The sequence below is a fragment of the Odontesthes bonariensis genome, chromosome 4, assembly GCF_027942865.1.
Source record: "Odontesthes bonariensis isolate fOdoBon6 chromosome 4, fOdoBon6.hap1, whole genome shotgun sequence".
NCBI classification, from domain to species: domain Eukaryota; kingdom Metazoa; phylum Chordata; class Actinopteri; order Atheriniformes; family Atherinopsidae; genus Odontesthes; species Odontesthes bonariensis.
This window is the reverse complement of record NC_134509.1, coordinates 24,912,882-24,924,915: the sequence shown is the minus strand read 5'-3', so window position 1 is coordinate 24,924,915 and position 12,034 is coordinate 24,912,882. Positions and strand designations below refer to the sequence as shown.

At 42.3% G+C, this 12,034-nt stretch overlaps 1 protein-coding gene across 1 annotated transcript in view; it reads right to left on the bottom strand.

The window, feature by feature from the left end:
- armh3 (armadillo like helical domain containing 3) overlaps nt 1–12,034 on the bottom strand; it is a 34,674-nt gene that overhangs the window by 1,364 nt on the left and 21,276 nt on the right. The window contains exon 25 of the mRNA XM_075463648.1: nt 320–436. Coding sequence (XP_075319763.1) covers nt 320–436 — 117 coding nt within the window. The remainder of the gene's footprint in view (nt 1–319; nt 437–12,034) is intronic.

Genomic DNA, 12,034 nt, shown 5'->3' with positions numbered 1-12,034 from the left:
AAACACCTAAAGCTTGGATGTCAGACTAAGGCTGTCCTGCGAGGTTTTAGATATTCAACACACCTGATTCAGATTTGTTTGGAAAGATTGTTCAATTCTGCACAAACCAGCTAATGAGGCGTCGACCTGAATCAGGTGTGTTGAAGCAGGGAAACAATCACTTAAGAGTCATAGAACATAAAATGCTTCAGTTTTCTTTTCCTTTTGCAAAATGGTTAAAGTTGGATCTGTTCATTCCTTCAAAATGTGCTTTTCAGACTTCATTTTAAGTACAACAGGTAATCGGATCGGTTTGGGGAAGATGTCCTTTGTCTCTTACCAGATCCTTGAAGAAAGCGGCCTCTTTCGGCTGCTCCGAGTATCTCTCAAACTGGTCAAGGCCGTCCTGCAGTTTGAGTGTTAGTGTGTCATAGTTGGACCGTACCACCTCCAAAACCTAAATGATATGGAAAGCAGAAAATGTAATCAATTGTTTCCCTCCGTAGCTCCATAATTCAATGTGGTTATCGCATCTCAGAGTGAGCACTTGAATAGCAAGCAAAAAGTTAAATATTAATCAGTTTTAAATACTTTATTGCAACATTTTATTCATGAGGGATCATGTTGAGAGCTGCAATACTGTGGAACGGCCTCTGGTTCCCCTCCTTACTTCCACTAATTAAGCATCATAAACAAACTCCATCACAGCTGATTTTTGTCATTTGGAAAAAGAAAAAGAACACGAGAACAGCAACTTGGTGGATGTTCTACATTTTATTTGTATTTATTGTTGGTTTGCCCCATTTCTTCACAAATCTAAGCACCTTTGATGAGGACTTACAGGATCTTTTAGCGACCAATATCACTTATTTTATACAGGTTGCGACACAGAAAGCTCAACGGGGGATGAAGCAAGCAGATATATTACACACGTAGTCGTGCACCCGATATTCAACATTATCTCTGCTGTAAAAACTAAGCGCTACAGCTTTTTGGGTACTTCATGCAGGATATAACTGGCACACCTCTCCAAATAACCGAAAAAAAAAAAAGATTCCACAAATCAAAGCACACATGATTTCATTAATAAGCATAAACTGACAGCAGCTTCAGCTATACTTTCACTGTTTTCTTCTTAATGCAACAACAAAGTGTTTTACAAAATTATTCAACGCCCTTGATGTTCTGCAAGCAGTGATTAATTCAATAAGCCAGAACTGTGTGCAGTCTGGGTGGAGAAGGGACAACAACGTAAACCACTTCTATATCAGCAGGAACTGTGTGGAGAGGGCCAGCTGCACAGCAGCAGAAAAGGAGGCGCTCCAGAGGGTCGTCACCATAGCTTAGAAAGCTACCGGCTGTCCTATCCCAACACTGGAAGAACTTTACAATCCCAGATCTCACTAAAGAAAAGACCCATCATGTCTGTTAGACCTTCTGCCATCAGGTAGGAGATACAGCTGCATTTCAATTTCATTGTTGTGTTAAATGACAATAAAGTATCTCTCTCTATCTATGTGTGTGTGTATATATATATATATATATATATATATATATATACACACACCTTCTTAGATCTTATTCTGCAACACCACTAATCAAGTAGCCCGATGACAACCAAGAGATCTCAAAAAGAAGGTTGAGGTCAAACTTTTTAAGTGTAAAACGGTACTGAATGTCCCTCACAGTTCCAGTATCTCCATTATTAGAAAATAGAACAAACATTGCAACACAAGAAACCTGGCCAAGAAGAGCGGCCCACTAAAAGTCTCAGACCCATCAAGAAGAGCGTTAATGGGAAACATTGAAAAAGCTGCAAAGCTCCACAGCAGACTGGAGGGTCTGTCCGTAGCAAACTTTGCAGCTGTACACTCCACAAAGCTCGGCTTTATGTCAGAGTGACCAGAAATAAGCCACTGCTTAAAGAAAGAAAAGAAGAAAATAAAAAACATTTTGAGTTCACCACAAGGCATCTTTGAGACTCCTCAATCATAGAAGAACTGCTCAGACAAGAAGAGGCAGACATGTTGTTTTAATTAAATGCTAAAGGGTAAGTATGCTAAGCCTCATAACTCGGCTTCCTCAAATATGGTACAAACAAAAACAAATCTACAGTTTAGAATGAGCCAAAATAAAGTATCAAATGTTGTCTGGGAAGTAGTTTCATATCTTTGCAGGTGACGAGCCACTGCACAGATGAGACGTCTGAGGATTAACATGCTCACCGGGGAGTCTTAACGCTTGAGAAAATCCCATTAACTAGCTGCTAACATTAGCACTTCAGCAGGCGGCTAAATGACAGCAGGCGGTGGAAAAGTGATGGTCTGTGTTGAGCGACGTAATGTTCAGCCTCTTTAACACAGCATCTGGTCCATCTTATGGCGATTTAGGTAAGGCAAGGCAAGGCATCTTTATTTATATAGCGCATTCCATACCACAGGCAACTCAATGTGCTTTACATAAAGACAAGGCATTTAAAAGAACAGCATAAAGCAGCAATTTAAAGAGAAAAAAAATAGAATAAAAATTAAAAACACAGTTAAAAGCAATCAAAGAAGAGGGGAAAAAGAAAGATATAAACTCAACCATAAGCACACCGAAAGAGAAATGTTTTTAACCTGGATTTAAAGTGCTTACAGTTGTGGCTGATTTCAGTTCTGCTGGTAGTTTGTTCCAGTTGTGTGCAGCATAACAGCTAAAAGCTCCTTCACTGGGTCTAGTTTGAACTCTGGGCTCCACTATCTGACCTGAGTCAGCAGATCTCAGAGCTCTGCTGGGTTTATACTCTGCTAGCATGTCATTCATGTATTCTGGACCTAAACCATTCCGTGATTTGTAGACGAGTAGCAGAGCTTTAAAATCTATTCTGTATCTGACCGGGAGCCGATGTAAAGACTTGAGAAATGGGGTGATGTGATGTGATCTCTTAGTTCTGGTTAAAACTCGGGCTGCAGCATTCTGAATGAGCTGCAGCTGTTTGAGACTCTTTTGGGGGAGTCCAGTCAGAAGACCGTTACAGTAGTCGAGTCTGCTGGAGATGATCTGATCTGTTTGGGACATGAAACCTTTAATTTTGGATATGTTCTTAAGTTGATAAAAGGCTGATTTGGTGACTGATTTGATATGATTGTTGAAGGTCAGGTCTGAGTCTATCAGCACGCCGAGGTTCCGGACTTGGTGTTTAGTTTCTAGAGACAGTGACTCAAGATGTTTACTGACAGCAAACCTCTTCTCTTTGTTGCCAAACACAATGACCTCAGTTTTTTTTTTAAATTTAACTGAAGGAAATTTTGGTTCATCCACTTTTTGACTTGCTCTAAGCAGTCGCACAATGACTCTATAGGACTGCAGTCATCTGGAGACAGTGCGAGATATATCTGTGTGTCATCTGCATAGCTGTGTTAGTTGACTTTACGGTGCGTTCAGACCGGACGCGGTGCGAATTTTCTCGTTGCTTTACTCGCGCGAGTTTTGCCGCGGGTGTAATTGAATTTACTCGCGTTATTCACGTGAGTAAACAAGGAGCGAATTTTCGCTCAAGGGGCTATCTATTTCATTCTCTCATCAACCATGGCTGATATAAGTACCATCGCGTCCTTGTACCTGCTGTGGCAGTCCGAGATTCGTCGGAAACGCACACGCCGTCGTGTCTGGGTCAGTGACATCATCCGGAGGTGCATTCAGCTCGGAGAATTTCACTGCCTTCTCCAGGAGTTGTGTCTGGATGACGGCCGCTTCCAGCGGTATTTCAGGCTCACCAGGACCCAGTTTGACGACCTGCTTGGGAGGATCGGTGCCGTGATCTCTCGGCAAGACACCAACTACAGGTGCTCCATTTCAGCTGCGGAGCGCCTGTCCATCTGTCTCCGGTGAGTGGCAGATAAATCAATTAAAAAGATCCCGGGACGCATGACGTCACTGTCGTCCAGAATCTCAGCGGTGATAGGCTGTCGTGACGCGAATAATTCGCCAAAGTTGGATTTTCTGAACTCGCATTCGTGCCGGCGGCGCGAATGACAAGACACGAATTCGCGTCTATTCGCGTCTTTGCATTGACTTTGTACGTAGTCACGTCGCGCGAAAAATTCGCACCGCGTCCGGTCTAAACGAACCGTTAAGAGTTCTTCAGAATTTGACCCAGAGGCAGCATGTATAGAGTGAACAGAAGGGGTCCAAGAACTGACCCCTGAGGAACTCCACATGTCATAGCCACTCGATCAGATTGATTACTTCCAATGGTCACAAAATAACTCCTCCATGTAGGACCTGAACCATTCTAGGACTGTCCCGCTGAGTCCTGGCCAGGTTTCCAACATGTTCAGCAGTATACTGTGATCCAGAGTGTTATATGCAGCACTGAGATCCAACAATACCAGAACTGACACCTTGCCTGAGTCAGTGTTCAACCTTATGTCATTTAACACTTTAATAAGAGCCGTTTCTGTACTGTGGTGAGGTCGGAAGCCTGACTGAGTCCACTGGAGTTCAAGAAGTTACTGAGTTGATTAATAACCACTTTCTCAACAATCTTGGCTATAAAAGGAAGATTTGAGATGGGTCTGTAGTTGGTTAAAATGGAAGCATCCAATGTTCTCTTTTTTAGGAGTGGCTTGATGGCAGCTACTTTTAAGGGTTTAGGAAACGTGCCTGATTGAAGTGAGCAGTTTATTATTTGCTGCAAATCTGTTTGGACAGAGCTTACAATAGTTTTAAAGAAGTCAGATGGCATTGTGTCAAGACAGGATGTTGATGGTTTAAGATGCTGGACTGTTTCTTCTATGTTTTTTTGGTCAACTGTATTGAATTCTGACATCATAGTTGATTGATTCCTAGGTGGTTTTAAGGATTGCGTCATTTTATTAATTTGCTGATGTATGTTGATATTTAGCCTTATAGATTTGATTTTTTCATGGAAAAAACAAGCAAATTCATTGCATTTTTCTGTGGAACAGAGTTCTGAAACTATCTGTTTCGGGGGGGTTGTCAGCTTATTAACCATAGCAAACAGAGCACGAGTGTTGTTGATGTTCTTATTAATCATTTCAGATAAGTGTTGCTGTCTAACCCGTAGTTAAAATTACAAAGACTTTGTTTGTAGAGGTCATGGTTAATTTGAAGTTTAGTTTTTCGCCATTTACGCTCTGCTTTCCTGCATTCTGTTTTCAAGGCCTTTACCGTCATAGTGTTCCTCCATGGTGTTTGCTTTCTGCTCAAGATCAACTTATTTTTAACAGGTGCAACAGTATCCATGACAATTGAGAGTTTCAAGTTAAAGTTATCTAAGAGTTCATCAACTGTCTCTGCATTCGCAGTTGATGACATAGCTATAACTTCCATAAACTTAGCACTGGTATTCTCATTTATGTACCTTTTTCTAACAGACACACGGGTTAACTGACTGTTTGGAGTTAACTGTAAGTCAGAGAACACACAGAAATGATCAGAGAGCGCCAAGTCCTTGATATCAACAGAAGAAATGTCAACACCTTTAGAGATAACCAGATCCAGTGTGTGGCCTCGAGTATGTGTGGGTCCATTCACATGTTGAAGGAGGCCAAAAGTGTCAAGTAGAGAGCAGAGTTCTTTGGCATTAGTGTCCATGTTATTGTCCATGTGAATGTTAAAATCCCGTTATGATAAAAAAAAGTTATAGTCAGTGCAGATAACTGACAGCAGTTCAGCAAACTCATCAAAGAAAGTTCCTGGGTATCTTGGTGGTCTATAAATGATTAGGAAGATAACTTTTGGATCCCCCTTTACTAAAAAACAGAGATATTCAAAAGAGCTAAAATCACCAAGTAAAATTTCTTTGCACTGAAAGACTGATTTAAAAATGGCGGCAACTCCCCCGCCCTTCTTACCACTTCGACACTTATTGATAAAACTGAAATTTGTTGGTGAGGCCTCATTGAGAATGGTATCACAGCTACATTCAGTCAGCCATGTTTCACTAAGAAATAAAAAGTCTAGATTATAGGTCATGATCATGTTATTTACTATGAGGGATTTGTTGGCTAGTGATCTGATATTGAGTAGGGCTAATCTCGTGGAGACAACAGGTGATACTGGTGTGTTTCGGGGTTGACACACTATATTCAATAGATTGGTAGATTTAACTGAACCTTTTTTATTTCTCACCAGTTTGACCACTTTTCTGTTACCTGTCACCACAGGGATTGAAAAGGCTGTCTGAACTCCATAGGGCCCTGACTTTTTCTGGGGAAGAGCATTCTTGATATCAGTATTACAGCCTGGACCCGGCACATATCAGTCAGACTCAGAGATATGATTCAGAGGAGGTGGGGGGGCTTGGTGACTTTTGTTTGAGGGTCGTTTCCAACGGGATGGACATGGTGGAATGGGAGGGGCTGTATGAGGTGGGATGTTAGGGGGATTTAGTAGAAAAATGTACGGTGGATAGAATAGCACCACAGAAATGACTGATTTACTAAACAGCAAAGTAGACATTGAACAAGTGGTTATTTCAAAATAATAAATAATGGGAGTTTTAGAAATAGAGGTGACTTTACTAGAGCATATACTAGTTATACATCCACAGTAGCTGCCTGAATTAAGGTCCAATGTGGGCTGAAATTAAGAGGTAAGTATGGAGAGATTATCTGTATTTCCACTTCTACTGTATCCCCTTTCAGACCTTTTGCATTAGGTTATCAATGTCCCTGCAGCACAGAACACAGCGAGATACATGAGCCGCACTTTGTCACGCTTCCCAGAGATGCTCAACAAACTCTGACGCTCCACTTAAACAAGTTGAGCTCTCAGCTGCATAAACCACTAATGTCAACATACAATTAGGTCTTGTTCCATTCATTCATAAATACTTCAGCTATGCGCATGTCTAACGCACAGCTGAATCGACATTTAAGGAGCACCAAATCATTCCTTTCTTTTTATTTCCTTCAACTGAATCTACAGCTCTGCTCAGGCAAAATAAAAAAATGGCTGTTGCTTTTAATTCAACCTCTGATGGTACACTACTGAAAAATTAATTCCCATACATCTCTGTTCTCTGCCTCCTGTTCCCTCAAAGCTCTCGTCCTCCTTCCTCTGTGAGTGAAAATGTGGAAGGTCTGAATACTAACCTGAATTAATAAAAAGGCCCAAAAAGATGAAAAGGACAGAAGGGGAGAAGAAGCATAAAGCCAAAAAAATAGAGAAGCTTTGATCGTATGATGTTTGATTCGACGTTTAGCTCAAACTCAACTCAGTTATGCAGCACTCTGCATCACTAAGCAGAAATTATCATCTTTATTTTAAAGTGTGGATATAAAAGCAGCTTGAGTATTGTAATCCCGTGGGGGACTCTGTATGACGGAGAGCAGAGCAGTGCTTGAATGCTCTGTGTCTCCAGAGGGGATCCATCTTCCAGTGTGGACACTCCAGGCAAATGGCGTGCGAGGTGACTCATGTTTGTCAACCTTCGTGTACGGACCGAGTAACGTTTGGTTCATCCTATTAAAAAAAACGCACGAGTGAAACAAGTCAAGTTAGTCAGGAAGGGACACTCGTCACAGGTGTCAGACACACCTGTACTGAATTCTGGCAGATTTGTAACCATTTCAAACGTTTCCAACATACAGTGCATTCAGAAAGTATTCAGACCCCCTTCAATTTTTCACCATTTGTTATGTTGCACCGTTATGTTAAAATCATTTAAATTATTTTTTTTTCCCCATCAATCTACACTCTGCACCCTATAACGACAGCACAAGCTCAGAATTTAAAAAAAAATTGCAAATTAATTAACAAAGAAAAACTGAAATATCATGTGAACATAAGTATTCAGACCCTTTGCTGTGATACTCACATATTTAACTCAGGTGCTGTCCATTTCTTTTGATCACCTTTGAGATGGTTCTACACCTTCATTAGAGTCCATCTGTGCTGACTTAAATTGATTGGACATGATTTGGAAAGGCACACACCTGTCTATATAAGGCCTTACAGCTCACAGTGCATATCAGAGTAAAATGAGAGCCATGAGGTCAAAGGAACTGCCAGAAGAGCTCCGAGACAAAATTGTGGCAAGGCACAGATCTGGCCAAGGCTACAAAAGAATTCAGGCTGCACTTAATGTTCCTAAGAGCACTGTGGCCTCAATAATTCTCAAATGGAAGAAGTTTCAGACAACCAGGACTCTTCCTAGAGCTGGCCGTCCGGCCAAACTGAGCAGTCGGGGGGGAAAAGAGCCTTGGTGCGAGAGGTAACCAAGAACCCAAAGACGACTCTGGCTGAGCTCCAGAGATCCTGTGTGGATATGGGAGAAAGTTGCAGAAAGACAACCATCACTGCAGCCCTCCATCAATCTGGGCTATATGGCAGAGTGGCCAGACGGAAGCCTCTCCTCTGTGCAAGACACATGAAAGCCCGGATGGAGTTTGCAAAAAAACACCAAAAGGACTCCCTAACTGTGAGTAAGAAGATTCTCTGGTCTGATGAGACCAAGATTGAACTATTTGGTCTTAATTCTAAGCGGTATGTGTGGAGGAAACCAGGCACTGCTCATCACCTACCCAATACCATCCCAACAGTGAAGCATGGTGGTGGCAGCATCATGCTGTGGGGGTGTTTTTCAGCTGCAGGGACGGGGCGACTGGTTGTGATACAAGGAAAGATGAACGCTGCAAAGTACCGAGATATCCTGGATGAAAACCTTGTCCAGAGTGCTCAAGACCTCAGACTGGGCCGAAGGTTCACCTTCCAACATGACAATGACCCGAAGCACACAGCCAAATTAACGCAGGAGTGGCTTAGGAACAAGTCAGTGAATGTCCTTAAATGGCCCAGCCAGAGCCCTGACTTAAACCCAATTGAACATCTCTGAAGGGACCTAAAAATGGCTGTCCACCAACGTTCCCCATCCAACCTGACAGAGCTGGAGAGGATCTGCAAGGAAGAGTGGCAGAAAATCCCCACATCCAGGTGTGAAAAACTTGTTACATCATTTCCGAGAAGACTCATGGCTGTACTGGCTCAAAAAGGTGCCTCTACTAAGTACTGAGCAAAGGGTCTGAATACTTAAGTTCTTGTGATATTTCAGTTTTTCTTTTTTAATAAATTTGCAAAAATTTCTATGATTCTGTGTTTGTGCTGTCATTATAGGGTGCTGAGTGTAGATTGACGGGGAAAAAAATTAATTTAAATGATTTTAACATAAGGCTGCAACATAACAAATAGTGAAAAATTGAAGGGGGTCTGAATACTTTCCGAATGCACTGTACCCTCACTAAACTCTCTGTCCAGCATCCTCCCCCCCGCCACCTGATCCAGCATCAGGCCGTGATCAGCTGACAGCTCCTCTCTTCACAAAATCAGTCATCGCTCTGTGACCTACAGAGGGGGCGTCCTGGTGCCAGGTGCACATCTGGACACCCCTGTGCTCCAACATGGTGTTAGTTCATCCAGCAACAATTCACCATTCGGGTTCAAATCGCCCACATGAGCACTGAAGTGCCCCCAGTAGGGCAATGGAGTCCCCAGGCAGTGCACCAAACCCAGAGACTCCGAACTATCATTTGGCACATCACTGCAAATAACAGTTGGAGCCCTTTCCCCGACCCAAAGACGCAGGGGGACCACACTCTTGTCCACCAGGGTAAAACCTCAACGTTCGAGCACACAAATGGGGGGCTAGGAATAAACTAACCTGTTCCTGCCACCTCTCACCAATGGCAACTCCAGAGAGGAATAAAATCCAGGAGATTGGTTCCAAAACCTCTGCTACGTGTCAAGGTGAGTCCGACCATATGGAACAGGTATCTCCAAACCTCCCTCAGAAGCTCAGCCTCCTTCCCCACCAGTGAATGTCATAGTAGCCAGTTTCAGCAGCTGAGGATCGGATCACTAAGGCCTCCACCTTCGAATGCCACCCAATCCACAAAGCATGGAACCTGCATGGCGCCTCCTGCAGGTGGTGGGTCCACAGGAGGGTGGTCCCATGTATCTCTTTTGGGACGTGCCCTGTTGGATTTCATGAGAGATGGTCCGACCGCCCAGCCCTAAGATGAGGCGCCGGTCTCCCTAACCCAGGCAAGGTCACCGGGCTCCATGCATTGATCATCAGAAGTGTATTTGTAGTGCACTTTGTCTTCCCCCTTAAACAAGACCGATTAGCCTTGTGAGACCCGACTGAGGGCAAGCTGTCCCTGACAACATAACACCTCAGATCTCTGGAGCACTCCACCATGACAAGCTGGCGGTTCATGGAGGGGATGAACCCAACAATCATCACAAACCCATAAAAAATATTTTTTTTTTTAAATCAACATAAGTGGTCTTAACACAAAATTCCTGCACTTAATAGATTTGGTGGCTCTTTGGGGGCAAAACAACCAGAAAACTGTTGAATTTTGTTGCATCTTTCAATGAAATAATTCAGTGATGATGTTTTTGTGTCATTTAGTGTCTGTTTTTAGTTTTGTTTAGTAGTTATTTACTCCAATTTTCACATGGGATCAATTTAGAGCTCTGAATAAGACACTAATTAATGTCCTCAGTATCCAGCAGTGCTTGGTGAGTATGAAAAAGCTTGGTCAGAGGGTTTGGACAGGACTCCGCCTCCTCGGCTTCTCTCTGATTATGGGCTCATTTCCTGATGCTGCTCTGGGGTTTATTCACTGTGTTCAATAACAAAGCATGTTGAAGACAGCTGGCATAGCTGGGATTTAATGTGCCCTGTTGGGGATTCAAACCAATGTCATTATTTTATTTAGAGAATTTTTTCCTGATATCTATTCATCACAATACAACAAAATAATGAAACATAGATTAAATACATTAGACTGTTTCAGGGAGTCAATCAGATAATAAATAAATAAATAAATAAATAAAATTCTGACAAACTCATAATTTATTTATTTTGGAGACATAAAGAAGAGAAAAGTATCACAAATGATCCTACAGAACGCAGGAAGACATACAAATTGATATAGTACTTGTCCGAGGTTTCAAATGTTAATATGAGCTCAGTAAATATCTGAGTCAAGAATCTCTCTAATCATTTTTCTCGGTGAGATTCTGCGTTCTGGTTTTCAATTGTTCAGTTAATATCTTCAAGTTAACTTGTGATTTTCACTGTTGCTTTTCTCAGTTAGGTTATTGCTCTTTTAAAAGTCTTTTTCAACTTTTTCTGAAGTTGTCTAGTGTACGGGAGGCTTAAGAGGATGTCCTCTAAAAAGAGTCCCCTGTTCAAAAAATGATGCCTTCCACTTAAAGGTGGGGTCTGAGATCTTGGAAAAACGGTTCCTGCTAGCTATATTTTTGAAAATACACAACCTTGCCTCTCCCTTCAGCCCACCCCTCGAAACCACGCCTTCAAAACACATGAACGAGTCACGAGTCTGTGAACGCGCAGGGGGGAGGGGGGAGGGGGGCTGACGGTTGATTGGCGTGTAAGAATCCAATAGAAGTAATTCTCATCATTACTTCTATTGGTCAGACATTTCCTCTTGCTACACCGTCTACAATGGACTAATATATTTTGTTTTTTTCCCAAACATTCTATTTTAGTGGGTGCAATGGGGTCGTGAGGAGGTTTTCAGACAATATGTTAAAAAATGCTCCAGAAAACATCACCTTTAACTTTGGAGTTGCATAGACCTGAGCAGACAATGACAAGAGATGAGTTTAGAGGAGTTAAGGTGAGCCATTCGACCGCAAGAACATGTTGGTGGCTGCTGCTTTTGTAGACGCAGACGTTAAACGGAAAGAGAAATGCCTCAAAATTATTCAGCATAACCTCAAACCGTCAGCAGGACGGTTGGAGGTAATTGGATGTTTCAGTTCTCATCACAAGCACACATCAGAACTGGTTGTTAACTGGATAAAACAGGCTGATATCAAAGTTACAAAATACAAATTCATGCCAAGGAACCAACAGGAATTCTAGCCGAGACCCGTTTGGCTCCCAAATGCGTCTGGTTCAGGGTGGAACACACACACAAACCTGAGCACCAAATTCTTGTTTTTATTTTTCTGTTACATGATGTATGTTGAACAATCACCCTGTCTAAGTAAAAGTTAAAGCTGCAGTCTG